This window comes from Xyrauchen texanus, chromosome 2 (genome assembly GCF_025860055.1).
Source record: "Xyrauchen texanus isolate HMW12.3.18 chromosome 2, RBS_HiC_50CHRs, whole genome shotgun sequence".
In the NCBI taxonomy this organism is placed as follows: Eukaryota; Metazoa; Chordata; class Actinopteri; order Cypriniformes; family Catostomidae; genus Xyrauchen; species Xyrauchen texanus.
The window spans coordinates 47,264,986-47,292,524 of NC_068277.1; the positions used below are offsets into that span (position 1 = coordinate 47,264,986).

At 37.4% G+C, this 27,539-nt stretch overlaps 1 protein-coding gene across 1 annotated transcript in view; it reads left to right on the forward strand.

Annotated features, from left to right (window-relative positions):
• Positions 1–582: 582 nt before the first annotated feature.
• The window catches only part of kcnq1.1 (potassium voltage-gated channel, KQT-like subfamily, member 1.1), a 55,222-nt gene continuing 28,265 nt past the window's right edge, over positions 583–27,539 (forward strand). Inside the window, exons 1-13 of the mRNA XM_052142340.1 lie at positions 583–1,115; positions 7,586–7,676; positions 18,004–18,130; positions 18,242–18,320; positions 18,432–18,528; positions 19,535–19,675; positions 19,812–19,922; positions 20,012–20,107; positions 20,210–20,320; positions 21,168–21,306; positions 21,509–21,535; positions 23,002–23,055; positions 23,200–23,329. Coding sequence (XP_051998300.1) covers positions 781–1,115; positions 7,586–7,676; positions 18,004–18,130; positions 18,242–18,320; positions 18,432–18,528; positions 19,535–19,675; positions 19,812–19,922; positions 20,012–20,107; positions 20,210–20,320; positions 21,168–21,306; positions 21,509–21,535; positions 23,002–23,055; positions 23,200–23,329 — 1,538 coding nt within the window. The 5' untranslated portion in view covers positions 583–780. The remainder of the gene's footprint in view (positions 1,116–7,585; positions 7,677–18,003; positions 18,131–18,241; positions 18,321–18,431; positions 18,529–19,534; positions 19,676–19,811; positions 19,923–20,011; positions 20,108–20,209; positions 20,321–21,167; positions 21,307–21,508; positions 21,536–23,001; positions 23,056–23,199; positions 23,330–27,539) is intronic.

Here is a 27,539-nt window from a genome sequence, read left to right on the forward strand (position 1 = left end):
CGGCTATACGCTCTGCTCAGATGAACTCTGCCTATATCTCTTCCTGGCTTCCTATCTTAATATCTACTTGACAACAGTATCTGTCACCACTTCACTGCCACACGACAGCAATTGAAACCTGCGTCTCAGTGAATCAATACCTTTCTGAATACTCAAGGGTGAGGCAGCAAATCAAGGTCATACAGAATGAAACTGCACCTTCACCTTTTGCAAAGACAAATGTTCTCTGATATAATTGAACTACTTTTTTTTCTTTCAACACATTTTAGTCTTTATTATTGTAGCTGTTTGTTTTGTTTGAATGGTACTCTAAAATATAAAACATATTTTTATGTTTTATTTGCATGGCATTTAATCTACTGTAATGCACTATAACATGTTAATATTGAAGCTTTATTGAACCATAATCACTCATGTATCCTCTATAGTTTACACTGGCATGTTACAATGGCTGACTCTGCTTCCTGGTACGTCACTGTTGGGTTATGAATATTGATACATGGAGTTTCATTTAGACACGGTCATGTGCCATGAGGGTTGATGCGTTATGATGCTTACTGACATGTTGCCTGCACCTACAGTATGCTGCTGTTCATCTCGAAAACACAAAGGAAGCGATGCAAAAAGTGTTTTTATAATTGTTTTGAGCGAAAGAGAAGAAGAGGATAAACCCAATCCTAAAACAAAGTTATCATTAGTTTCTGTTTCCGTCTCATTCAAATTGTGATAAGTTTGTTTTGGAGTCGCGTGGGAGATTACGCGTGAAAGTGTGTTCTCGGCATGACCTCTCCACCTCAGAATACAGCCACAGACCCTTCGTGGACTGTCAGAACTTCTCCTCAAACAGAACTGGAGATGAGCGAAACTCTACATATGCAAAGGGACAGTGTACGGTTCGGCAGGTCCCGCAACGCGACTGTGGACGGCAATAGTCGCAATGAGTACCCGACTGTCCAGACAGTAATCACTCAGCGCCGGGCATCACACTTCCATCACCGCATGTCCGTGCACAGCACCACCCGTCCCATCCTCTCTAGAGCATTCTTTCAGGGACGTGCATATAATTTTTTAGAGAGACCATCGGGTTGGAAATGCTTTGTTTATCATTTCACAGTGTGAGTATATTTTCTGTGATTGCTTCAGAGAATGGAACCATTTAATAATGTCATATCTGCATTTTCAAATAGGTTTTGTTTACTTTTGTTAGAAAACAGAGGCAATGTATCCATCCAAAAAGTTATTGATAAGAATAGTGATATGCAAGCTGATTGCTCAAGGTCACTGTTTCATTCAGCATACTTTTTTTTTTCCTATAGTAAAGTTTTTTTCTTCTTCATATAGAGTATTAATTTAAATAATTTAGTAGCTAAAGAAAGGGAATGTGAATGGTGCTTGAATAAAGAAAAACATATCTTTTAAGGAATATTCCGGGTTCAATACAAGTTAAGCTCAATCAACAGCATTTGCAGCATAATGTGGATTACAACAACATTATTTCGACTCACCCCTTGTTTATTAAAAAAAGTGGTTACATTAAGGTGCTTACAATGGAAGTGAATTGGGCTCGTCCATAAATAATACAATTGCTTCAAAAGTATACCCACAAGATGTAAACATTATACATTATACATATTTTTGTGAGATTAAATCACTTACTAACCTTATCTGTAAAGTTACCTGTAAAGTTAGATCCAATACCATTATTAGAGGGTTTTGTTTTCATCGAAATATAGTTATAGTATTGCATATAGCTTTACAAAGATATGGTTAGTATACAATTTTAACACACTAAAATCATGTTAACATATATTGTTTATGTCTATTAGCTATACTTTTGAAACATTGTGTGTTTTTTAATGGTCTGGCCTCATTCACTTCCATTGCAAGTGCCTTACTGTAACCACAATTTATGAGTCTAAATAATTTTTTTGTAGAAATCAACATTATGAGTTTAACTTACTGAACCCAGAACAAAGACTTTCTAGCAAGACAGTTCACTGGCGGCCAACATTGGAATGCACCCAGGAAGCTATTTCCAGTCATGAAAGTGCAGCTCCTATCTACTTGAATGGGGAAAGACTGAAATTTCCAAAATGGTTGGTGAAAATTATGATTAAAAAACATATTTCAAATCTCACATCACTGGTATCATACAGAAATTGTGCTTCTTTACCTCAGATTAGGGCTGCACAATTAATTGATAAAATAATCAAGATTACAATTACAGCTGTTGCAGTTATATAATAGTGAAAAGTGTCAATTACAGCATTCCATTTAGGTGTACTCTCATTGCACCTGTTTATCTACAGGATATTTTTTTGGCCATTGTGTGCATGAATGCAGAGGTAAATCTGACACATTTAAATTAGTCTGAAGGCATATCAGTAATGCTCACTAGCTAAATTGTACAGTGTGTAATTTTTTTCAAAATGTGAATAACATCTTATTATGTGAATAACATAATTTTTCTATAGAGAGAGCCCCCCCCCACACACACACACACACACATAACATATGTCTTGAGTTTTTCTCAGAGATCTCAACATTGCCTTAAATAGTGCTCAGATTTGCCAACGTACCAAAAGACTGCAATAAAAAAAATCTATCTATATATATATATATATATATATATATATATATATAAAGATTTCCATATGAAATCAAAGACTCCTCATCAAATTCATCAAAAGAGCAAATTATTAGTTATGTTATTCACATAATTTTATAGCTCTATACACTTATTGTATGTTAACAATTGACTCATTATTGTCTTATTTTTATGTTCCTAAGAGAGTATTAGGAGAAACATCTAAGACAAAGTTGATACTTCAATGATAAATGACTGAGAAGTCTCCTGAGCTATAAAATGCATCTCTGGGAAGCTTTGCAACTGGATACTGTTTTGTAATTCTTAAAATGACATAACAAACTCCCTTGTATGGTCTATATCTCTAACTGTAGAGGAGGTGATAGCGGGCAGCTAAACTTGGCTGCAAAGGTGGCTCTCTTCAGCAGGGGCCCTGTGGGTTCTGTAACCCTGTGACTCAGTGGTGTTGGGTAGAGATGCCAGAAGAACATGAGAATCAGAGTGTGAGAGTGTCAAATACTGTACAGAATCTGCAGCAAGGACATCTCTAATATTGAAATATTTAACTGATACTAACTGATACTGTACTTCTTACATTATACTGAGGGTTAGGATTTACTCTATAATTAACTGCTTGCTTGTCATTTAACAGATAAATTCAAAGTTTTCAAAGTGATTTACAGTGCAATAATTTTGGGGATAGGCCCTATGGAGACAATTGGGATTAACTGCCTCGCTTAAGTGCATAAGTGGGCTCCTTATTTGATAATTCATCCCCACCTGTTACCTTTCTAGCCCAGGCCCTTAACCAAGAGTCTACCACTCGGCCTCAATGTTTAGCAGAAAATTGAGGGGGGTCTCCACTGAATATAGAAATGTGATTCTTCTATTATTTTTTCTTTTTTTCTCTCCCCTTTTTCTCCCCAGTTTGGAATGCCCAATTCCCAATGCGCTCTAGGTCCTCGTGGTGGCATAGTGACTCGCCTCAATCTGGGTGGCGGAGGACGAATCTCAGTTGCCTCCGCATCACGTGGTCTTGCTGAGCATGTCATCGCAGAGACATAGCACATGTGGAGGCTTCACGCCATCCACCGCGGCATCCACGCACAACTCACCACGTGCCCCACGAGAGCGAACCAAATTATAGCAACCACGAGGAGGTTACCCTAAGTTACTCTACCCTCCCTAGCAACCGGGCCAATTTGGTTGATTAGGAGACCTGGCTGGAGTCACTTAGCACACCCTGGGATTCGAACTTGTGAACTCCAGGAGTGGTAGTCAACGTCTTTCCTCGCTGAGCTACCCAGGCCCCCAATGAGATTCTTCTCTTGAGTGAGAGTGTACTAAGCAGGGTACAGTAGGTTAGCCAAGAATGTGCACATGCTTATCACTGCTTCAAAGGCTCCAAAGCCATGAGGGAACGAAAGGCACTTATCGTCAAAGCATGACCCCTGTTTGTGTACGTGTGCATATGCTGTTGGTAAAACTAGTAATTGTGCTCAGTGCATTTACATTTTTATCTCTGCACCAGAGTGTAATATGTGAACGAGTGAAATTGTCTTTGGCTGCCATGCAAGGTGTTTACTAAGCACATAGGGTGTCTGAAGACAGCATAGACATGCAAAACAAAGATACAAGTAACAATAGTGTATAGCAAGAGAATAACCAATTAAATTATACAAAAAAGTATTCAGTTACAAAACTGTGTAAACTCCAATCAATAATTGCGGAGTACAATGAATCCCTAATTAATTATGGGTTAATTTGTCCATCATACCTGTAATAAACAGTGAGAGGTGAAAAGTTAATTATAGAGCTCTGTAATTGGAATTCTTTTTAGTAAAAATGCAATTATGATGAGTGATGCTGGGAACATTTAAAGATAATTTGGCTTTCCATAACCATGCTGTTCTGTGTGCCTGTTGGCATGGTTGTGCATGAGATTCTGCATAAGATTTTCAGACCTGCCCTTTAAGTCTTACTTTCAGTGGTTTCTCCAGGTATGAATGTTTAAATGGTCGAATGAATCAGAAAAAAAATGTGACGCCTCTCATCAAAGTACTATTTCAGATTGTTTTGATTGCTGATATTTCACCTCTAATTGCTGTGAGCAACATAGTCATTTGCAACGTTTATTATCCCTGACTAACCGCCAAGGATTGGGAGATCAATTATTCTAGCCACTAAACCCTAGCATCACTTGATGAGTTGATGTGTCTAGCTGCATCGTGACATAGCCTGTGGCGTGTTTATTGACATGTAACTTCTCTCACAGATTGCTTGCAGCAGATTCAAGGTCATTCAACAGTAGTGATTACATAATAAGATAGATATTTGTATACCAGTCATCTTACCCCAAGGATATGCTTGTTTACATCTCTGGCCCCTCCCTCTGAATTTGTGATGACTGACAACAGCTGGGCTCTGTTTGTTTGTGGCAGCTGGGTTTCATACCTCTTGGTGTTTCATTTTTATTGTTAATACAGTCAGACTAATTAATTATTGAGATGATAGAACAGTTGTGCAAGTAAAGCATTGTTACCAAAACCAAACACTGACTAGCAATAGTATTGTATGGTAAACATAATGCTGTTTTTCTTCTCTCCTTTACGTGCTGTTGCACAATATGATCATTTTAGTTAAAAAAAACGAGTAAAAAATAAATAAAATAAAATAAAAGTCGGTTTTAAACACAGGAGCCATCTTGCGGTTTATAGAGTTTTCCCTGTCAGATTAATAGTGTAGTTGTCTTTAAGTACTGTTATCTCTCCCAAAGAACACATTTATCATGTGTCTTATGAGTTACAACAAAGCCTTGGTTAATCCAGACTGAACATAAAGTCATCAACCTTGCTTGTGCTTAAAGGGATAATGCACCCAAAAATGTAAATTATCTCATGATTTACTCACACTCATGCCATCCCAGATATGTATGACTTCTGCTGAACACAAACAATTTTTTTAGAAGAATATTTTATCTCTGTAGGTCCACACAATGCAAGTGAATGGTGATCTAAACTTGATGTAATATGAAAAAGTAATCCATATGGCTCAAGTGGTTTAATCCATGTCTTCTAAAGCAATCTAATAGGTTTGGGATGAAAGCAGACCAAAATGTAATCTAATCAAAATCTAATTTTTCACTATAAATCTTGACATCAGCAGTCTCCTTTGTGATCATGATTTCAAGCTTGATTACAATTCCTTGTGCCATCTAGCACCCTGTGCATGTGTCAAGCACTAGGAAGTGTTTTGAGCTTGAAATCATGTTTGTGCCTAGAGACTGCAAGACAAGATTTAATGTGAAAAATGAGTTACAGTTTGGTCTGTTCTCACCAAAACCGATTGGATCGCTTTAGAAGACATTGATCAATCCACTGCAGTCATATTAATTACTTTTATGCTCCTTATAAACTTCAAACTTCATGCGCATTCCAAACTTTGAAACTTCAAAGTCTTGGACCCTATTCACTTAAATTGTATGGACCTACAGAGCTAAACCATTTTCATACAAATCTCTGCTTATGTTCTGCAGAAGAAAGTTGCACACATCTGGGATGGCATGAGGGTGAGTAAATTATGAGATCATTTTTTGGAGGGTTGGGGGGGGGGGTTTCCTTTAACCTTAAACTCTACTGTTACTGAAGCTTTTTATTTAGCTGTAGATGCTGTTACAGGGGCTTAAACACCAACCTGTACATTTTACAGACCTGAGGTATTATTGTTTTACTTTATAAAACATAGTTTGGATCAAATATCTGATTTCTCATAATAAATATGTGTATTACTATTAATGTCTGTGAATTTGGAAAAATAACAATCCTGAAATGGAATGAAGAATCACTATGGCAGCATTTCTTTGGTTACACATTACTTATACGTTTATTCACACTGACAGTGTGCAGTTCACCCTGTAGATCAAGTTAAGTGGAGTGGGTAAATTGGTAGCCAACCTGATTGTCCTAACAGACCATCTACATTCACAGTATTCGTAATGTACTATACAAACGGACCTAGCTCCAGGCTTAATTTATATAATAATGTTTTATTCAAGATAAAGTGGGACAATGAAAGTTGGTCCTGTATCTGCACTACCAGTTAATAGCTTGAACACACATTCTCTTCAGGCCCGGCCCCAGCTCTAAGATGTAAGGTGGGCAATAGGACCCTCCGGGTGGGCCGAACAGTTGGAAGGGTGGGTGTTGGTGTGGTTGTCAAGATGGGATATGCTCATGAAGGGCCCCCTGTGGAGCCGGTCCTGATACTCATTCTAAGCCATAAAACACAAATGGAAGTATGGCAATTAAGACCAAAAGTTGTTAAGCAAATCAAAACTATTTTTAGTTTCTTCAGAGTAGAGCAGACCGCCCTTAGCCTAGATCCAGGGTATTCAACCAAGGGGCGCGAGTAGGCTACCTGTCAATCGGAGCACAACTCGTCCATGTCGTTTGAAACATTTCTGCAGTTGACTTCTTCACACCAGTAGGTGGTGACAAATGAGAGTGTTGGTTGCAAAAGTTCTAGAATCATTGCTCTGCACTCTGCGCATTCTCTCAACTATCTTCCTAATGGATTCATCTGAGATGGTTTGAAACAGTATTGAAGGAGTTCCCATGTATGCTGGGCACTATTTGGGTGCTTTTCATTCACTATCCCGTCACAAACTCATCCATTAAAATATATAGAAATTACTCATTCTTATTGAGCTAATCATTTATTAAAAAGTTGTGAAAGATAATACGTTTATAATGAATAAATAAACATTTAGTTTGGTAAAGTAATTAATATGTTGCTTCAAGTGTCTACAAAACCTTATTAATATGGATAAACATAAACCTTTGTATTAAAAGTTTTTAAGATCATGGAAAAATGTCAAATTCAGTCAAGTTCAAACTATTTATTGGTAGTGTATTTAACTGATGTACTCATACTCACGTGAACATTTATATGCATCTTTATATAAATGTTAAAATGCTGTATCTTCCTTTCCCTCTGCAGATTCCTCATTGTGCTTTCTTGCCTGATCCTCAGTGTGCTGTCCACCATTGATGAGTATCAAACACTGGCTAATAAAACACTATTCTGGGTGGTGAGTCACACTGCTTTAGACTTAGAAGTTGTTAAATAAAAAAATACATTTGTAAAATGTTATAATTTTTCAGCTTGTGCCCTAATGTAGATGTAGTTGTAATGTAGATCTAATGGCATTTTCCAGCAGAGGGCATCAGTGCATCATTTTTATGTTCCCTTGATGGGTTTAAGGTCTTTAAAACACAGGAAATATTATATTATTTAGCAATCTCCAAAATAACCCCAGAGGATAGTAATCACAAAGTCTGTACTACTCAAGCAGTTGAAATCCAGAGTTTCTCATGATGGTGAGCATCTCATCGTGCTTTGTTGTCTACTGGCAGCTTATAATTATTAAATCATTCTGTTTGCTTTGTTCAATAATCCATTGCAGCATTTGTGCAAACCCTCAATTGGTTGAGGCAACCTTGTTAGTCTATCTAAAGCTTTGTTTTGATCAGTACTCAGATCACAATCTGTCAAGTAATTAATGTGCTTGCTCAAGCATTTTCTTTCCACAAAGGTCATGTTAAATATGAACATAATCAATACCATGTTCAAGACAAAAGGTTGCTTGTGTGTCAATGGTCCAGAGCCTCAATGCCATATGTCCAGATTAGTCACTGTCCCCAATGCAACATTATGTCTGTTTGTAAGCTTACGCTGCCTTTTTACAGGCCGTGGAACAGAGACAAAAGGAGGAAAAAGATCAATTGTCTACGACCAGCAGAAAAAGGGGAAAGGGAGGGATAGAGATTATAATGTGGTGACTGCATGTCAGAGGTCAATCCTGCCACCGGCTAATGGGATTAAATCTACGCGCTGTGTTCATTAGACAACGCCTCACATCACAAGTTCATTCCACAGAGTGTAGGGCTTGATGCAGAAAAAACCTTTTGGATTAACTATCGGGCATGACTAGCTAAATCAGCCCAGGGCTTAACCAAGCTCACAACAGGTGTTGTCTATTGTGTGTCAAGGGTAGCTTTGACATCAACATTCAAACACCATACTTTTAGCATGAGTGAATACCAATGTCAGAAATTATATTTATATTTAAGGGTAATACCCCCTCCCCCCCATATATTTTTACCTATATGAGAGCATATTTTCCCATAATCATTCATAAACACATCACCCATTTATGTCAGATACATCAGTTAAATCAATGAATTTAAATAAATCACTTAATATTAGCATAGCATTAGACAACACTTGCCTCAACACAACAAATGCAGGTATCTTACTAGACTGATCTTACAGGTCACTACAGCGTCTGTAAAGCCACTAAACCCACTAGATAGGCCAAGAGTAGAAAATAATGAAATATACCAAATGTTAATATGAAAGAAAATAAAAAGAAATCTGAGGAATTCACCACAGGGGCATTTTTGCAATCTACATTTTAAATATCTTGGCCATTTTGAAGAGGTATAAACAGTACAAAACACTTTTCAAAAGTAGTTTTTTATATGGCTGGGATAGTAAAAAAGTATCCACATTTAATTGTATTTAAAAATTAAATGTAAATGTTTTTCTTAGCTTCAAGAAAAGAGTGACGACATCAAAAGACAGTGACAGATTTTCTTATTAAAGTAACTTTTATGCATTGATTAAGCTGATCAAACAGATGGTTACATATTAAATTGATTTTTTTTTAATCAAAAATGTTATCCAACACCTCTATCACCCATGCTAAAAACTAACTGCCCCCTTAAACATAATAGCTGGTTGTGCCACTTTAAGCAGCAACAACTGCAATCAAATGCTTGTGATAACTGGAGATCAGTCTTTCACAACGCTGCGGTGGAATTTTGGCCCACTTTTCTTTGCAGAACTGCTTTAGTTCACCACACTGGAGGGTTTCAGAGCATGAACTGCCTGTTTAAGGTCCTGCCACAGTATCTCAATCAGGTTCAAGTCAGGACTTTGACTAAGACACTCCATAACTTTAATTTAGCTTCTTTTGAGCCATTCAGAGGTGGACTTACTCCTATGCTATTCATTGTCTTGATGCATAATCCAGTTGCGCTTGAGCTTCAACTCATGGACTGATGACTGGAAGTTCTCCTTTAGGATTTTCTGGTAGAGAGCAGAATTCATGTTTCCATCAATTATTGCAAGTCGCCCTGGTCACCGTGTTTAACAGTAGGTATGATGATCTTTTTGTGGAATTCTGTGTTTGATTTACGGCAGATGTAATGAGACCCGTCTTCCAAACAGATTCACTTTCAACTCATCAGTCCACAGAACATTCTCCCAAAAGCTTTGAGGTTCATCGAGGTGTGTTTTGGCAAAATTCAGATGAGCCTTAATGTTCTTCTGGGTTAGCAGTGGTTTTTGCCTCACCACTCTTCCACGGATGGCATTTTTGGCCAGTGTTTTTCTGATCGTGGAGTCATGAACAGTGACCTTTAACTGCAGCTGTTACTTGGATGCTGTCCTTGGCTTTTATGTGACTTGGATGAGTCGCCGCTGTGCTCTTGAAGGAATTTTGGAAGATCGGACACTTCTGGGAAAGTTCACTGCTGTGACAATTTTCTCCATTTGGTGATAATGGCTCTCACTGTGGTTCTTTGGAGTCCCAGAGCTTTTGAAATAGCTTTTTTGCCCTTCCCAGACTGATGTATTTCAATCACCTTTTTCCTCATAATTTCTGGAATTTCTTTGGACCTTGACATAGTGTACTACTGGGTGAGACCTTTTAGCCAACTTCATGCTGCTAAAAAAGTTCTATTTAGGTGTTGATTTTATTGAACAGGGCTGGCAGTAATCAGGCATGGGTGTGTTTATTCCAGCTGAACCCCATTATGAATGCAGTTTCATAGATTTGGAGATTTAGTAACTAAGGGGGCAATTATTATTTTTTTTTTTGTAATAAAAATATAATATCTAATATAATAATATACCTTAATAACAAATAATAAAAAAACAGCCTCAATGCAGAAAAAACACACTGACATGAAGGAGTGAGACAACCAAACATCAAATGTGCAAAACACACACAGTCACACACACGCACACTCACAAATAAACCCTAACTGGTCATACTATATAACAAAGGAATTATTTTGAAATTTGTCAAAAAAAATAAAACAATCAGCCACAATGCAGAACACACACACACCAAAATGAATGGGTGAGACCATAACACATCTACAATGCTGAAAATGCACACGCACACACACACACACACGCACACATCACACACACACACACACACACATGGTCTACCTATCATTATGAGGATTTCCATAGACATAATGGTTTTTATACTGTACAAAATATATATTCTATCCCCTAAACCTAACACAACCCCTAAATCTAACCCTCACAGAAAACTGTCTGCATTTTTACATTTTCAATAAAAAATAGTTTAATATGTTTTTTAAGCTATTTAAATTAAGGGGACACTAGAAATTGTGTCCCCCCCATACACACACACACACATTCATCTTACTACAACCAGGAATAAATAAGGTCATTACTTGTTTATTTAAGGTAGTTTTTGGAAGCAGTCTGCTCATACACACACACACACACACACACGCGCACACACATAGATCAAAGACGTACAGATCAAAGGGACATTTTACTCTTTGTAACACCATGTTCAGGGTTAACTGTAATAATAATGTGCCATTATTGCAAAAATTCTAAACTTTGGCAAAAGTAGTCTTTGATAATGTTTAAATATGTATCTAAATGCAGAACAAAATCTATAAATCATCTTCTCTTCAACCAGAGATGAATAAGTAGCTCTCTGCAGCCACCTGTTGTTTATACTTGGAATTTAATCTGGTTTTCATATATTTTTATATTTAAAAAAAGGGACACCACAGTTTGATTCTTGAGACTTTAAGCTTTCAAACGGTGTAAGGTTTACGAGGATTGGTTCGGTATTTGAGCAAATATTCATAAAAAAGTAAATTTTGAATGTCAATTTCAAGGTCACATAGGTAAATAAAAAAAGTATATGACTAAATACCCCAAAGACCCACTCAAAATGCACAACACTAGTCCTTTTACATGATTGAAGTTAGAGTTGTTACATTTCTTTCATGGCAATTTAAAAATTACACTTAATGTTTCCGGTCACTTTTGACCAGGAACAACTATAATGTGATTCAATAATTATTAAGGCATAAGGGTTAAATAAAAATGACTTTTTCTGGATCGCATTTGATTAGCTTGTTAACTTAAAAAATATTTTAAAAAGGAAATATTTCAAAATTCCAGCTAAATTTAATGTCTAAATAAAATTAGAGTGGGAGCAAAAATTATATATATATATATATATATATATATATATATATATATATATATATATATATATATATATATATATATATATTATAATTTTTGTCTTGAAAACATAGAAAATGTGCAAGTCTAAACAAATTCCAAAATAATTATTTGTATAATAAGTACCTAAATGTAGTAATCAAGCACAATAGCTTAAGTTTATTTTGTCACTTTTGGTTGCATTTTTGGCTAAGCCCTGGTTAATTTCTGAACCTGATAGATACTAATACAGTCACATGAGTGAGAAAGATGTTCTCACAGGAAGTAGATCCACTGATTAAGCCCAAAGTGTACTGCGGTTTTGATGCAAGCGCTTAGTGTCTGCATGCAGTGAACGCTCAGCCTTTCAAAGTATACTTCATTTGACTGTGGGCACATACTGTACATGCTGCAACTGTTACAAGACACTATTTCTCTTCAGGAGTTTAGACCAATAAAGATGTCTTTTTATTCCTTCAAAATTTAGTTATACAAATTCCTGTATCTCCCGTCTTCCTCACACTCTTTCTTGACATGCACATCCAATGTTGTTGTTTCCACATTCGTCTCCTGTTGTTTACTGGTGATTTCATCTTCTTCTAGCGCTACTTTGTGACAGAAATGGCTCAAATGTGAGTGTTTCCACCTTGTGGACCCACTAATTCAGAGTTCAGAGTATGTGTAGTTGGAAAAATCGGTTACAGGCGTTCAGTGTATGAGCACTCTGCGGAAGATGAAATTTGCATCATTCGTCCTGTATGCAGACACCTAGAATTCGTGTCTGAGCAAAGTATACTTTGGGCTTTCACCCTAACCACCATATCACCCCTTCCACTACCCCCCTGTTCTCACCCCTTTTTTAATGAGACATGGGCCTCCAAATGGCGTCTCACAGCTGTTGAGGCAAACAAAAGCAGACATGCCCCTTTTTTACATTATTTCTTGATGGTCAAACTGCTCGCCAAGCCATGATCAAAACAATAATATTTACGCTACTTGGCATTAGCAAAGGAAGGGTATCATGATGTAGTTCCCTTCAAGTCTCCTTTTGAGTGCTTTACATTGAGTAAGTGAATATGTAAATTAAGCTAAAGTTTATCAGGCAAGTCTTGCTAAATGCAGATTAATCATTAACTTGGATCAGTTGTTTAGCTCTTTCTCCAGTGTCAACCAGTAATAGTCTTGATGGGCCCTGTTAATCCATATTAACATGTCATTGTTTCACCATGAGCTGAGAGTGCTTCTGGGCATTAGCAGTACTTTCAAAAACACATATGCCTCTGCCACTTATTAACTGAGCCTATTCTATGGGGGAAAAGGATTTTGTGTATGTCACACTTCTGGGGGTGAAGTCTCAGACGTTGATCATTACCTGTGCAAGAGCGGTAGGCGGTGGAAGTCACACAGGATGTTACACTGTGCATAGGTACTGGAATTCACACAGGACACTCTACACTCTTTGTGAAATTCCAAACTAAATGGTTGTGATTTCACATGCTTCCCCTTTCCCCATGAAGAAGCGTCAAAACCAAATGTCTTAAATGCTAAGTGTGATAACACATCATCAAACTCTGTCTCTAGGTTTTGGAAGGACAGTAGTCCTGCTAACTCCTACTCCAAACAATTATCAGCTATATAGAGCCCTCCCCTAATTGGACAGAACACAGATGTTTCTCTCTTTGTCAGTAAGAGCCTTGTGTTAACCCAGGCCCCAGGAATGGATAATAAAACTGTAAATAGACAAAAGCCCCAACGATTATGAAATGTTTCCTAGTTGAAACCACCACAAATGTGCAATTTACATTTATTGCTGTATTTTAGCTATTTGTGGTGATGTTTTTACCCTGGGACAATAAGGTTTTTAGCCTTTTTGTGATTCATGCAGCTAAGGCTAATTGAAACTAAACATTATCCAGCAAACTTTAACTTTCCAAAAGATGGTCCTCTCCTGACAAAGCAGCAATTAGGAATGAGGTGTGGGTATTTGCGTAAAGGTATACATACTATAATGGGGTGAAAGGACTTCCTAACCCCTGGAGTTTTTAAATATTCATTTCTAATGCTTGGGTTACTCAGGGTGTTTGGACAAATCACCTTAATCCCTTTTACGCTTTCACTGATAAGAGACACTGCCGTCAGTCACCCCTCCCCCGCCACAGTAGCTAATGCCTTTCTTTTGTGTTTAACAGGACGTTTAGGCCTGTAGAGAAATAGATACGACTGTGTATCATCTCAAACAATGTTTTACTGTGTCAATTTTTTAACGAGAGTAGTTAAAACCTCACCAAATCCTCAAAAAATCCATATAAATCTTTAACACTGCCACACCAGTATTGTATTTGCTTTGTGGCTTTCTCTTCAACAGTGTAAGGATTTAGTTAATTCTATAACAGGTATTATTTGTCAATGGACTTCAAGTGTTTGCATAGGCTAGACTAGAGCATAAGGAGGCTAGTCATTCAGTGAGGCTTAATGATCCTGTTCATAGTAAGTCCATTTTTTATATTTAATGTAATATTATGAGATTAATGACTTGGGGTCAGCTGGCACCTTGCAGTGAACCTTTCCGCTGCGCTCCCTGGCGACCGCATTCCACCTGCTTTTTGATGGGATATCTTATTGCTATGGTAACTAAGAGAGGCCCTTGCATCTGGGGTCTTGCTTCCTCTGTCCCGCCCCCACCCCCGAAAAGCTGAAATTATGGCCTCTGTCGCCCACTGGCCGTATACTCAGACCTTCCATATGACAGCTGGTCAGTGTGATCACAAGCCTAGATTTAATTAGATACCAAGTGGAGGAACCAGGATCATGGAGTGAGCAAAATTGGTACCCCAAATTAGATATATAATTAGAGGGTTAGAAAAGACTATTAAAACATTGACACAACCTCAGATCAGTTTAGTAAGCGGCAGTCTTTATCTGGATATTAATCTGTTTTTTGTTTTTAATTAGTTGTGATGGATAGAACAAAACACACTTTAAGGTAACCTAAAAATGTGCTTCATGTGGTAACATCTAAATTAACTATTTTTTCCCAAGTCAAAAATGTGATTAAATGAGGTCATAAATGTTATTAAGTGTAAAATCATCCTGAAAAATTAGGATACGTCAAATAAAGTGATTTTTTTTCGCAACACATCTTTTCAAAGCAGCTTTACAGAAAATTATGCTGTAATGTCTTAAAGTCCTCATTAAGCAGTTTAAATGAAAAAATGTGATTGAAAATCATGCTTTAAAAATTAAACCATTACTTTAATTTCTATGGGTTATATCAAGTAGAAAGAGATCTCTGTGTAAACAATTGCAGGTTACCATTTATTTCAATGCAGTACAATATTATAATACTTAGCGAGTACCAAAAACACTGAACATAGACTGTTCATTGGTTTGTGCTGTTGATTAACTTGGTGTTGATCGTTCAGCTTCCGAAAAAAATGTAGTACACAAAAACTTCAGAAAACACATCTCGTGAAAATTAGATTTGACCTAGAACTTTTATACTGTTTTATACAGTGCATGACATACACTCACTGAGAACTTTTATTAGGAACATTATGGTCCTAATTGTCATGTTCACTGTTGTCTTTTATTTTTGTGCTTTTATGTTGAAGTTTAGTTTAGTTCCTGTTTGGTTTTTGTAGTCCTTTGTAGTTTCTTTTTATGATTGGTTCTCCTTCCCTGATTGTTGCCCCAGGTGTCCCTCATTCCCTTGTTTGTTCCTTTGTGTATTTAAACCCTGCTGTTTCTCCATTCCCCTGTCGGTCGTTGAATGTTGATGTTTGTGCATATTTTTATGATCTGTGTGTTTAAATCCTGTCGGTACTCCATTCCCCTGTCCTGTACTTTCCGTTGATGGTTTTTTCATGTTTATGTTGTTTTTTCCCATTGTGGATGTTTTATTTGTTCCAGTCTTGTTTGTCCTATTATTTTCAATTAAAGAACTGCACGTAGATCCGCACTCCTCGTCTGCCTTCACCTGCCTTCGTCTCTACGTTCATAACACTAATAAAGTGCCAGACGTGGTCTTCTACTGTTGTAGCCCATCCGCCTCCAAGTTCGACGTGTTGTGTAATCTGAAATGCTATTCTGCTCACTACAATTGTATAGAGCGGTTATCTGAGTTACCGTAGCCTTTCTGTCAGCTCAAACCAGTCTGGCCATTCTCTGTTGACTTCTCTCATCAACAAGACATTTCTGTCCACAGAACTGCCGCTCACTGGAAGTTTTTTGTTTTTGTTTTTGGCACCATTCTGAGTAAATTCTAGAGAGTGTTGTGCATGAAAATCCTAGGAGATCAGCAGTTACATAAATACTCAAAACCAGCCCATCTTGCAGCCCGTCTCACTAATTACATTTTTTTCCCCCAATCTGATGGTTAATGTTAACATTTACTGAAGCTCCTGACCTGTATCTGCATCTAATTTTATGCATTGCACTGCTGCCACACGATTGGCTGATTAGATAATCGCATGAATCAGTAGGTGCACAGGTGTTCCTTATAAGGTACTGTAAAGGGATCAATGGAAAGGAGGAGGCGAGAACCAGCTTGACGATATAAATCATATTTTTAATAGTAAACTTAAAAGACAACATAAACACACACATGACAAACATGTCCGTAAACGATCTCCCGCACGACACCCTGCAGTCGACCTTTATACCTCGGAGGCTTGATTAGCCTAATACGGGACCGGGTGCCTAGGATCACGACCCGGCCCCGCCCTCCGCCCTGCCACAGGTACTTAGTGAGTGTAGAAAAGAAAGTCTATCCCTCACAGCTTCATTTTCATTCCCATCAAAAATGTTATACGGTGCTACTCTGAATAAGGTCTATTGCCTGAAATATCATATTCCATTTTAAACAGGGCACTGTTTTACTTTCAGTCTAGTAAGGATTGCTTGTGGCATCTTCTCCTTTAGACTCAGAGGTCTCTCTCTTTCTCTCTCATCTGCTGTGACCTCTGCTGATTCCAATGACTTTTCAGCCTCTGTGTGTTGACCTGCCTCACCTTTCTCAGTTCCGTTTCACCTCTCATACTCTGTCTGTTTCCACAGGCCAGGGCTGTGCCTGTAATTTAATTTCATTTTTTGGGAAGATTTAGACAAGCTGGACAAGCTTACCAATCATCTATGTGCCAAGAGCTGTCCCCACCCAGGCAGCTGACAAAGCTCCTTCATAGTTCCTTCTCAAACCAAGACGTAGACTAGATCCAGCTCTCCAGACTGTGCTGTGACAGAAGGCTTCACGGCCAGCCTCATAACTCATACATGTCTGGTTCCTCACAGCTCTCAAATGGTCTGCGCTCAGCAGAATCTCAGCCCTCTTTTGTTTTGCCATTTTTAAGATGGAGACAAGGGCAACTACTGTTAATGGCCATGACCCACCCTTCCTGTGTTTTCACACAAACTGGCCTTAATATGCATGTATAAAATGCATCCCTCCATGTATATCAATATTACTCAGGTTGTTTTGTAAATGAGGTTAGTGGTTCATTTTTCGAGCCTATCATGTTCCAAATGATGTATGATCAAATTACCAAATCAACTTTGAGCTTCCATCCCCCACAAAAGACAAATTCAATGGATTGTTTTCCAAAAAGCTGTCATTATGCATCTCAGTCATAGGATATGTGCACGGTACACAGAGGAAAAAACATTTCTCGACATACCTCATAAATATTTAGGAAAAAAGGGCAATTCTATTCCTCATGAGGTATTTATAGATCACAAAAGAAATCTACAATGACAACTGTTCACATTTTCAGCATAATAAAGCTGTATTGTGAAGCCCATTCTCAAAGCAAACTCATTGCTCAAATAAACCGCCCTATATTTAGCATTTAACATTATGTTGCAACTTTTTCTCATAGTCAGGAATCAGTTCACACAGTGTTCACAGTAGTTTCTAATTTTCAGGAGTGCATAATGTCAATGATTTATGCATTTAATACTCTTTTGTGTAAGCACAGTGTTTCTCTCTCTCTCTCTCTCGCTCTCTCTCTCTCTCTCTCTCTCTCTCTCTCTCTCTCTCTCTCTCTTTCTCTCTGTCTATCGTTTTGCAGGAATTAGTGCTGGTAGTGTTTTTTGGTGTGGAGTATGTGGTGCGCCTGTGGTCAGCAGGATGCCGAAGTAAATATGTTGGAATTCTGGGAAGGCTTCGCTTTGCCCGAAAACCCATCTCTGTCATTGGTGAATGGATGAATTTATGTTCAAAATTCTGGTGCATTCATTAAAAAGTTTTGTTTCAAACTACGTTTTGCTGTTGCATTTTCATACGACTTTCTGTTTCCTCTCTGCTAGATCTGATTGTGGTGGTGGCCTCCATTATTGTACTGGCATTTGGCTCTAATGGTCAGGTGTTTGCCACCTCTGCTGTCAGGTAATGTTATTCAAGTCATTAAACATACTTTGGCCCTGAAAGCACGTCCTTAATCAGACTTTCATGCAACTCTCATTGCATTGTATTGAGGCCATGACGTGTGTGTTACAGAGGAGTCCGCTTCCTGCAGATCCTACGAATGCTGCATGTGGATCGACAGGGAGGAACTTGGCGGCTGCTTGGATCAGTGGTCTTCATACATCGGCAGGTGGGGGATCTAAAACAGCACATTTACAAATGACACACTACAGTGTTTTAATGATCGGTAAAACTTCACAATCTTTAAAAGGTTCCAATTTTTACAGGACGTTTACAAAGAACGTTTTATGCTCTAGTTCTTTTAAAACCATCTTTGTACTGGTTCTTTTTAGGAACCCCGATACCAATATTAAAGGCTTAAGCCCAAAGTATACAGTACTTAGGTTAGATGTGAAACACTATGTGTCTGCGTGCAGGACGGGTGACTAAAATTATGTCATCAGCAGAGTGCCCGAGCACTGAGCGGGTGCGACCTGATTTTTTGTAACCGCACGTACACTGAGCCCGCAGTATGCGTATGCGCTTGGAATTATTTGCACTAATTCGTGGGTCCACAAGGTGACAACACTCCCAATTGAGCTGTTGCTTTCACAAGACGTGCAAGAAATGTAATCGCCAATAAACAACATGAAACAAATGTAAGAACAACAACAGTGGATGTAAACAGCGTGTTTGAGAAGGTCTGGAGATGCCTGCATGTATACCTAATTTTGAGGTGCCATAAATACAACTTTATGGGTCTGAACACCTGAATAGTCCATTATCTCATAGCTGTCATAGTGCATGTTTGCCAACTTCCTGTGAGTGCATGCACAGTCAAAAGGAGTATACTTTGAAAGTCTGAGCATTTGCGTCAAAACACAAGTATGTGGTAATGGAGAGCGTTTTGTAAATGCTGCATTTTCAGTTCTTGTTCCATTCAGTTTGGTTTAGTTTAGAACAAAAATAAGAGTAAGCACATGATGACAGAATTGTCATTTTTGGGTGAACTATCACTTTAAGAACTTTATAATCTCCAAAGAACTATATAGCCAACACAAGAACCTCATATAGCAAAAATCAGTCTTTATAAGAGGAGGGTTCTTTACCGCTATAGGTGATGATGCCATTGAAGAACATTTATTTTTAAGAGTGCTGTAAAAAGTCTGTTTCTAGGGACTGTTTCCTCTTTCTAGGAACTGATCACGACTCTTTACATCGGATTCCTGGGGCTCATCTTCTCTTCCTACTTCGTTTATCTGGCAGAGAAGGATGCAGTAGATGATCACGGTATTACAGAGTTCAGCAGCTATGCTGATGCTCTGTGGTGGGGTGTGGTAGGTAGATCCCCACCCATGACTTTCACAGACACAATGGCTATTGCATGGATAATTGAAGGCACATAGCCTTGAACTGAATTGTGTTGAGTAATGGGTGTTGAATGTCAAATGTCTTTTCTGTGCAAATGCTCAGGTGACAGTAACCACTATTGGCTATGGAGACAAGGTCCCTCAGACCTGGATTGGGAAGACCATCGCATCATGTTTCTCTGTCTTTGCTATCTCGTTTTTTGCCCTCCCTGCTGTAAGATACAAAGATGTATTTTAATAGCTAGAACAATTGCTCCACACAGCAGGCCAGTGTAAGGGAATAATGAGAGTATGTCCCCACAGGGAATCCTCGGCTCTGGTTTTGCTCTGAAGGTACAGCAGAAACAGAGACAAAAACACTTCAACAGGCAAATCCCTGCAGCTGCATGTCTGATACAGGTATGCCTTATGGTTGCCTATAAACTTCATATTCCTTATTATTTGTCAGTCATGATTTTCCTTGATCAGAGCTTCCAGAGTCAGTTTTTGTTTATGCTTAAGGCCTCCTGGAGGTGCTTTGCCCTAGAGAACGATGATTCTGCTACTTACAAGTTATTTGTGAAGAGGAAATATGTGGCATCCAGCACTTTAATGCCCAGCCCAAAATTAAAGGTAGGCTACCTACCTATTTAAAGATGCTTGCACAGATAAGCAACAAAAGCACAAAATGGTGTCACTCACGAAAAATAGTAGAGAAGTTAAAGGGGTAGTTCACACAAAAAATAAAATTTTCTTATCATTTACTCACCCTCATGCCATCCCAGATGTGTATGACTTTCTTTCTTCTGAAGAACACAAGCAAAGATTTTTAGAAGTATATTTCAGCTCTGTTGGTCCATAAAATGTACGTGAATGGTGACCAGAACTCTGAAGCTCTAAAAAGCACATATACGCAGCATAAAAGTAATCCAAACAACTCTATTGGTTAAATCCATTTCTTCAGAAGTGATATGAAAGGTGTGAGTGAGAAACAGATCAATATTTAAGTCTTTTTTTTACTATAAATCTCCACTTTCACTTTCACTTGAAAGTGAAGATTTATAGTGAAAAAGGAGTTATGTTTTGGTCTGTTCTCACACAAAACTGATTGGAATGGTTCAGAAGACATATTTTAAACCACTGGAGTCATATGGATAACTTTTATGCTTTTATGTCCTTTAGGAGCTTCAAAGTTCTGGTCACCATTCACTTACATTGCAATAACTTACAGAGCTGAAATATAGTTTTAAAAATCTTTGTGTTCAGCAGAAGAAAGACAGTCATACACATCTGGGATGGCATGAGAGTAAATTATGGATGAACTATCTCTTTAAAAAGATATATACTGTAACTCAGTCATTAAACTGAAATATTAATATGTAATATGTCATAGTAATAATAGTAATGAAAAAGTTCAATTAAGGTTTATCAAGTGCTTAGATAAGTTCTTCCTCGATTCTGTTATGTTTACTTTGGGTAGGTAAAGATGAGGAGAAAGATAAAGAGTTATGAGAGAGATAATGGGCCCAGTTCTCCCACCATACCCGCCATAACCTACGATTCTTTTGATGATGCAAAAGATGTCAGTCAAGATACATTGAGCAGCATTCAACAGTCAGGTAGTACCAACAATAAACTGGGATTTTTGTTTCACATGTTGACCTTTTCTCTCAGTGTGCAATGCATTTGCTGATATTTCACATGTCATGCTGTTGAAGTTCATCAAAGTGCATTGTATAGTATCTTTTCTCTGATATCTCTACTTTTACACTCTGTCAGTTCTTTACCCTCTGTATTTTTTTCCCTCTCCGGTCTGCACAGCAGGGGCAAACACATTCAGAAGAAGTGGTGAGCTTCAGTTAGTGTCTATTGCTACATGTGTCTTGTCTAAGCTATGTGCTATTTCCATATTTCTGTGTCCTTTTATCTGTTAATTGGTTTTCACAGATACATTCATAGTAACCCTTTTATTTAACCATGTTGCATATCCTAACTTTTTAAATGTTCATATCAAATTATTTTTCTGCCTATAACATTAGGACAGGTATTTTTGTCTGTATCAAATCTGCTTATAATTTAGTTCTTCATGACCATTTCCCATACAACATTCTCCTTATTACATCCCCCAGACTGAGTATGCCAACAGGCATGTAAACGCAGATGGTCGTTTGTTGATGTATTATGTCTGACGTCAGAAAGTTCAAGAGTTCAGAATTTAGTTGTTTTGGCAGCTCAAGCTCAACAAATGCTCTGTTTTTCAGTGGAAAATAAGTTTTGAGTTCTTAAAGTTACATAATATTTTCATATTACACCATACTCTTTTGATCTAGAAAGATCAAGAAAAAATGGATTCCTCATGATATGACCTCTTTAACCCTTAAATGCATTGGTGTTGAAAATACATTATGACACACTTGGTTCTATAGAGACGTATATCCATCAGCACGTACTGTATATCTACAACAATTGGATCTAAAAATGCCCAGATAGTGTTACATTTTCAAAATGTTTTTTGAAAGATGTTTTATTTTTGATCAAAGAGATGATGCAGCAAATCTATAACAGGATTCAATACTTTCACACTGACATTTCATGAGACGCAACTGGCGGTCAAACACACATTTAGCTACACATAACACATAATCTACACATAAGCTGCATAATGTATTTTCTCAGGCAATTATTGAGTCAAAATTGATGCACAATTTACATAATTTGTGTACAGTACACCCAAATGAAAATAGCCAATCATATTGTTAATGTGTTTTACTTGCTATAGTTTACAACCATGTTGCGTGTCCATCAAATAATAGTCTGTAAATATAAATCAAGTCAATCACTGACACATTAGTTCCACCTTGAGTAAGAAATAGCATTTATAATATGTATGTGAACACGAATATGGAATACTGATACATCACCATCGCCATCAACGTGATATAGTAATGATTTGTATGAATATATACAAATCATTTGTCTTGTACTAAACAAAGAAATATATATCCTGTGATAGTAATGTATATAACCCAGATACTATTACATATCTAGGGTGTTAAGTGACCCAATACACTTTTGGTAATTTAGCAGTTACCGGTATACATTTTATTTAATGTTTTTTAATAAAAAAAATGGATGAGATTCAGGTGTTGGAATGAGGTCCCGTGTCACTAAAGACACGAGGTATGCATTAAAGGGTTAAGCCCGCATGTCCATCGTGGTGTAATTATTTAATATGAAATAACATATACATGGACTCATCAGTCTATTTGCAATGTTCAGTTTGAAAGCACTAAGCTCAATCTCTCTCATCACAGAGCGGGAACAATCATGGAATTCTCTTTCGTCCTTCCAGTTCTCCCCACCTCCAGGTGCGTAACAGATCTTTGCGGGCTTGTTGAAATTGGAAGAATTCATAGATGACGTTACAGACTTTCCAAAGGAATATTTATTTAAAGAAAAGAAAAGAAAAGGGCTCTTTCAGTCTGAAATCATGTGTATATTTGTTTGTTCAGGGAAAAAATCCCCTGGGTTTTTGGATGTGCAGTCTCGGCCAACACTTCAGAGGAGCAGCAGCTTTGCAGATGATATGGAGACTGAAGCAGAGAGAGATAGTTCACTTGTTCCAGTCACTCATGTGTCTCAGTGAGTACAGATTTTAGCATCATTTAAACAGAGATAATCTTCCTACCATAGACGGCAGGTAGTAAATTATTATGTTCAACTGTGTTCCCACTACCTATAATCTTTAAGAACCGTTTCAGATGTCATTTCATTTTCGAATAACAGTGTTAGATTGATGGGGTTAGGGTTATCACACCCCTTTACCCTGCAGTTCACACTCTCAGTATTGTCTCTGTGAATGCAAACAGGGTTTAATCAGCCTGCTAATCTCTTCAACTATGTGATTCCCAGCTCAAACCTTTCTAACAGTTTAACACATATGCGCCATCTCTGTTGGAACAGATCTCAGCTTTCCAAGCCCACCCACTTCAAGCGCACTAGTTTTTTGAAAACATGGCTAGAAAATGTGCATTTTTCCGGGGCCCAAAGCATTCCCATGAAGAGTGGTTATGTATCAGGCTATGGTTTACCTGAGAGTGGGTCATTATCAGAATCTCTGTGCCCCATTAGCTGTTCAGCATGTGGAACAGTGCTGGGCCTGTACACTGCAAACCATTTACTTACACAAGCAATGGACCGATCCACTCTCTGAAAAGTCTAATGAACCATGCCTCTATTGGGGGTGTACAATCCATTAGATTATCTAGAGTGTGGACCATTATATTTTTGATGCCTGTAGCACTCTCCAGTATCTAACGCTAGGCCTTTGTTCTATAACACTCTAAATAATGTGAAAATGCAAACTTTTCTTTTCAAAAAGTTGCCTGAGGGGTTTTCTCTGCTCAAACATTTAGTTATTTATTTGGAAGACCACAAGAGGGCAGTGGAGGTGTTTTCATTGAATAAAATCCTTGCTATACTCTTAAATGTTTTGAGTTTTTCTTGTGGATTATTGGGGAAATCATAATATTGCTGTTTTGTATGTACATATTATGTATGCATGCAGGCAATGTAAGAGTATATAACATTACAATAAAACATGCAAAGATTTTCATATGCAAAATACCACAATTAAATATTTTGAAACACAAATCAGTTTTAGTCTGAGCTAGATTTTAGTATAGAATTGTTGCTAATATCAGATTTGTACTGTGCTTGTGCGTTTACAATGGCCTTTTGTATGTCAAAGCGACATACAAAAGATGAATAATATATCATAAGCGATTCATCTTAAGGAGACAGTAGTATGAAAACGTTTTGCGTTACAAAGTTGCAGTTGCATTTAAGAGTGCATGGCCAAGTGCTCATGGAAAAGATGTGTTTTGTTTAGCAGATTTATTAACGATTATTTAGCAGATGCTTTTATCCAAAAAATGAACAAAATAAAGAAGGATATAATGTAAACGATTCATCTTAAGGAGACAGTAACAATAACAAAATGCTGCATTACAAAGTTTCAAATGCATTAGAAAAAGTACTAGCCAAAATAGAGATTAGATGGCAAGAATATATTATTATTATTATTATTATTATTATTATTATTATTATTATTATTATTATTATTTATTCTATGGTGTATTGAGTATATGACAAACTTGCTTGTACACTGAGATTAATATAATCAAATGGTTGGAAAAATGTAGGGGTTTCCACTGAAGCAAGATTAGACATTTTAATTAAATGGTAGGTATAATTTTATTTCCCAACATATAGGAGTCTCTTCTTCATAGAAACCTTGTCACTACAAGCTTCATTTGACCTTTGAAGTTTAATGAGCTGTCATTCACCTCACACTAAGTTGCAATGGTAACAGCTGGCTTGTCCTCATTTTTCTGTCCTGCACTCTCTCCCTCTCTCTCTCTCTCTCTCTCTCTCTCTCTCCCTCCCTCCCTCCCTCCCTCCCTTTCTCTTTCTTCTCTTGCTCACTGTGGGTGTGAGTGCATGTTTATTTGTTTATGTCCAACTGAGCAGGGTGGGGACTCAGAAAAGACCAGATCCACAGCATCCCCTTGTATTTCCTCTCATCTCCTCTCCAGGGTTCCCACGGTTATGGAAAACTTGGAAATATCAGGGAATTTTAAAATTGTGATTTCCAGGCATGGAAAACTCATGGAAATTAATAAAATCATTAAAGTCATTGAAAAATCATAGAATGTTTTAATAGTTAATTTATTTTTATTTATTATGATCTGTCCTAAAATATTTAACCAGGATGTTACGTTGCACTGGATTAAAAACACATGGTGAAGAGTTTTAAATATATCATTTTATTTAGATTACCTGGCCAGTTATGGTGCTTTCACTCTAGCATTTTTGGTGCGCACCTGGGTTCGAATTACATTAAAGTTTGGTTCCTTTAGATAATGTGAACACTGATTTCTGAACTTGGGTGTACACTTTGCTGCTGATATGAATGCAATCAATCCAAATCACGTAAGTGAACTAAAGCTGGGCGATATATAAAAAATATTTGAGTGATAATCGGCTTATAAACGATTAAATTGTCAACCCCCCTTGAAACACAAAAAGTATAAACAAAAGACATTTCTAAATTTAAAGTACACTTTAGACTAAATGAAAAAGCTATTCAAATAATAAAATAAAATAACTATGAAAATCGTATAAACAACCAAAGAGTCTCCAAAGGCCGCATTTGCAATCACACAAGTATACTACAAGGACAACAGGTGGAAAATTACTAATAGCCTACGGATTAAGAACTAAAGACAATTATAAATGTAAAGATAATAATAATTATAATAATAAAGCCTAATAAATGTTGTAATTGTTTTGTTTTCCCAAAATAATGCTGCTAAATGTGTGTTCTTATTGAATTTGTGTTTGTATTGTGTTTTGGTAATACAGTTTATGCTGACTAAAGAAAAGAAAATAGAGCAAAATTTTAGGTTCAAGATGAATGTGTCTTGTATTACTTTATGATTTAATCACTTACATCTTTTTTTCTTTAATACAAAGATACCTGTTTATACTACTGAACCTGCAGAGTTGCGTTCACAATGTGTGAGAGCTAACTGCTCCATGGAAATAATGCAAACTAAAGTCACACCATCTCCTCAGATGATCGGAGATCATTTGCAGCATTCTTATAGACGATATTAGTCTTGCAAACAGTTTTCAGTTGAATGAAACAGAGAAAAAGGAGTGATAACTCTTTACATGTGCTTTTCCATGAGACAAAACAGCTAATCAGACATGAGCATTGACGTCCTTTCTTAGACTGTTCTTAAAATTATAATAAAATATGTTTATTCAAGACTTTGTGTCTAACAACGTTTCTTGTCATGTGTCACTCCGAGACGTCTTACAGATCGCCTGCCTGTTGCGGGTAGAAGAGCAAAATTACTCGTGCATGAAATACATTTGGATGAAGAGCTTGCGAACCGTATTCAGCCTCATCACATTTGGCAGGTTTCACACACTGGGCTACTGTTTAATATATTTGCTGATTCCCAGATCCTTTGATTTTCCATTTCCCGAAATTGTCGATCATCTTTGGTCAATTGAGTGTCGAAATCAGCATCGGGTTCTTTGTAAGATATCGTCGATATACGATTACATCATCCTATTACCAAGCCCTAAAGTGAACCGCTTAATTTGTGTCTTTGCAGGCTCCTGATCACAATAATTATGGTATAATGCATTTCTCACACCTGCTTGTTTCTAAATAAATCCCCTTCAGAGAGCAGCTCACAAACTTCACATCTCTTGCAACGCATCCAAGGGCTCGCGGCAGACAAACGCTAATTTTCATCACATTATTGCACATTCAGTGTATCCTTTGGAGACATACACAAGTGTCGTTTTGTCCATGTATAGTTTTGGTGGTAAATCCAAAGAGATTAATTAACTTTAATAACACAGCAAAGCTGATGTCTTCTTGAGTTGTTGCCTAGTTAAAGTGGTAAACAGCTGCTGTTTGTACTCACATTGATGACGGAACGCGGTTTGGAGTGAAATAATATAAAGTGAACAGAGACAAGCGGGGGCAGGCGGAGGAGCGAGGAAACAAACCCAGATGCACCCTTAGAGACAACGATGTGCTGCTAATACCTGCCATTTTAGGATTATATTTAGGTTATATGGGTTACATTTTAAATTAAATGTTTTCAGTTTAACTTTTCAAACAATGGTGTGGTTTTGTTTTTTTACAATTTGTGATTATGTGATTTTGGTGACATTTTCAGAATGGAAGGCTAAATGTTTGGGCATGGAAATTATCTTTTAATTCATGGAAAAGTCATGGAAATTCATTGGTTGAAAAGAGTGGGAA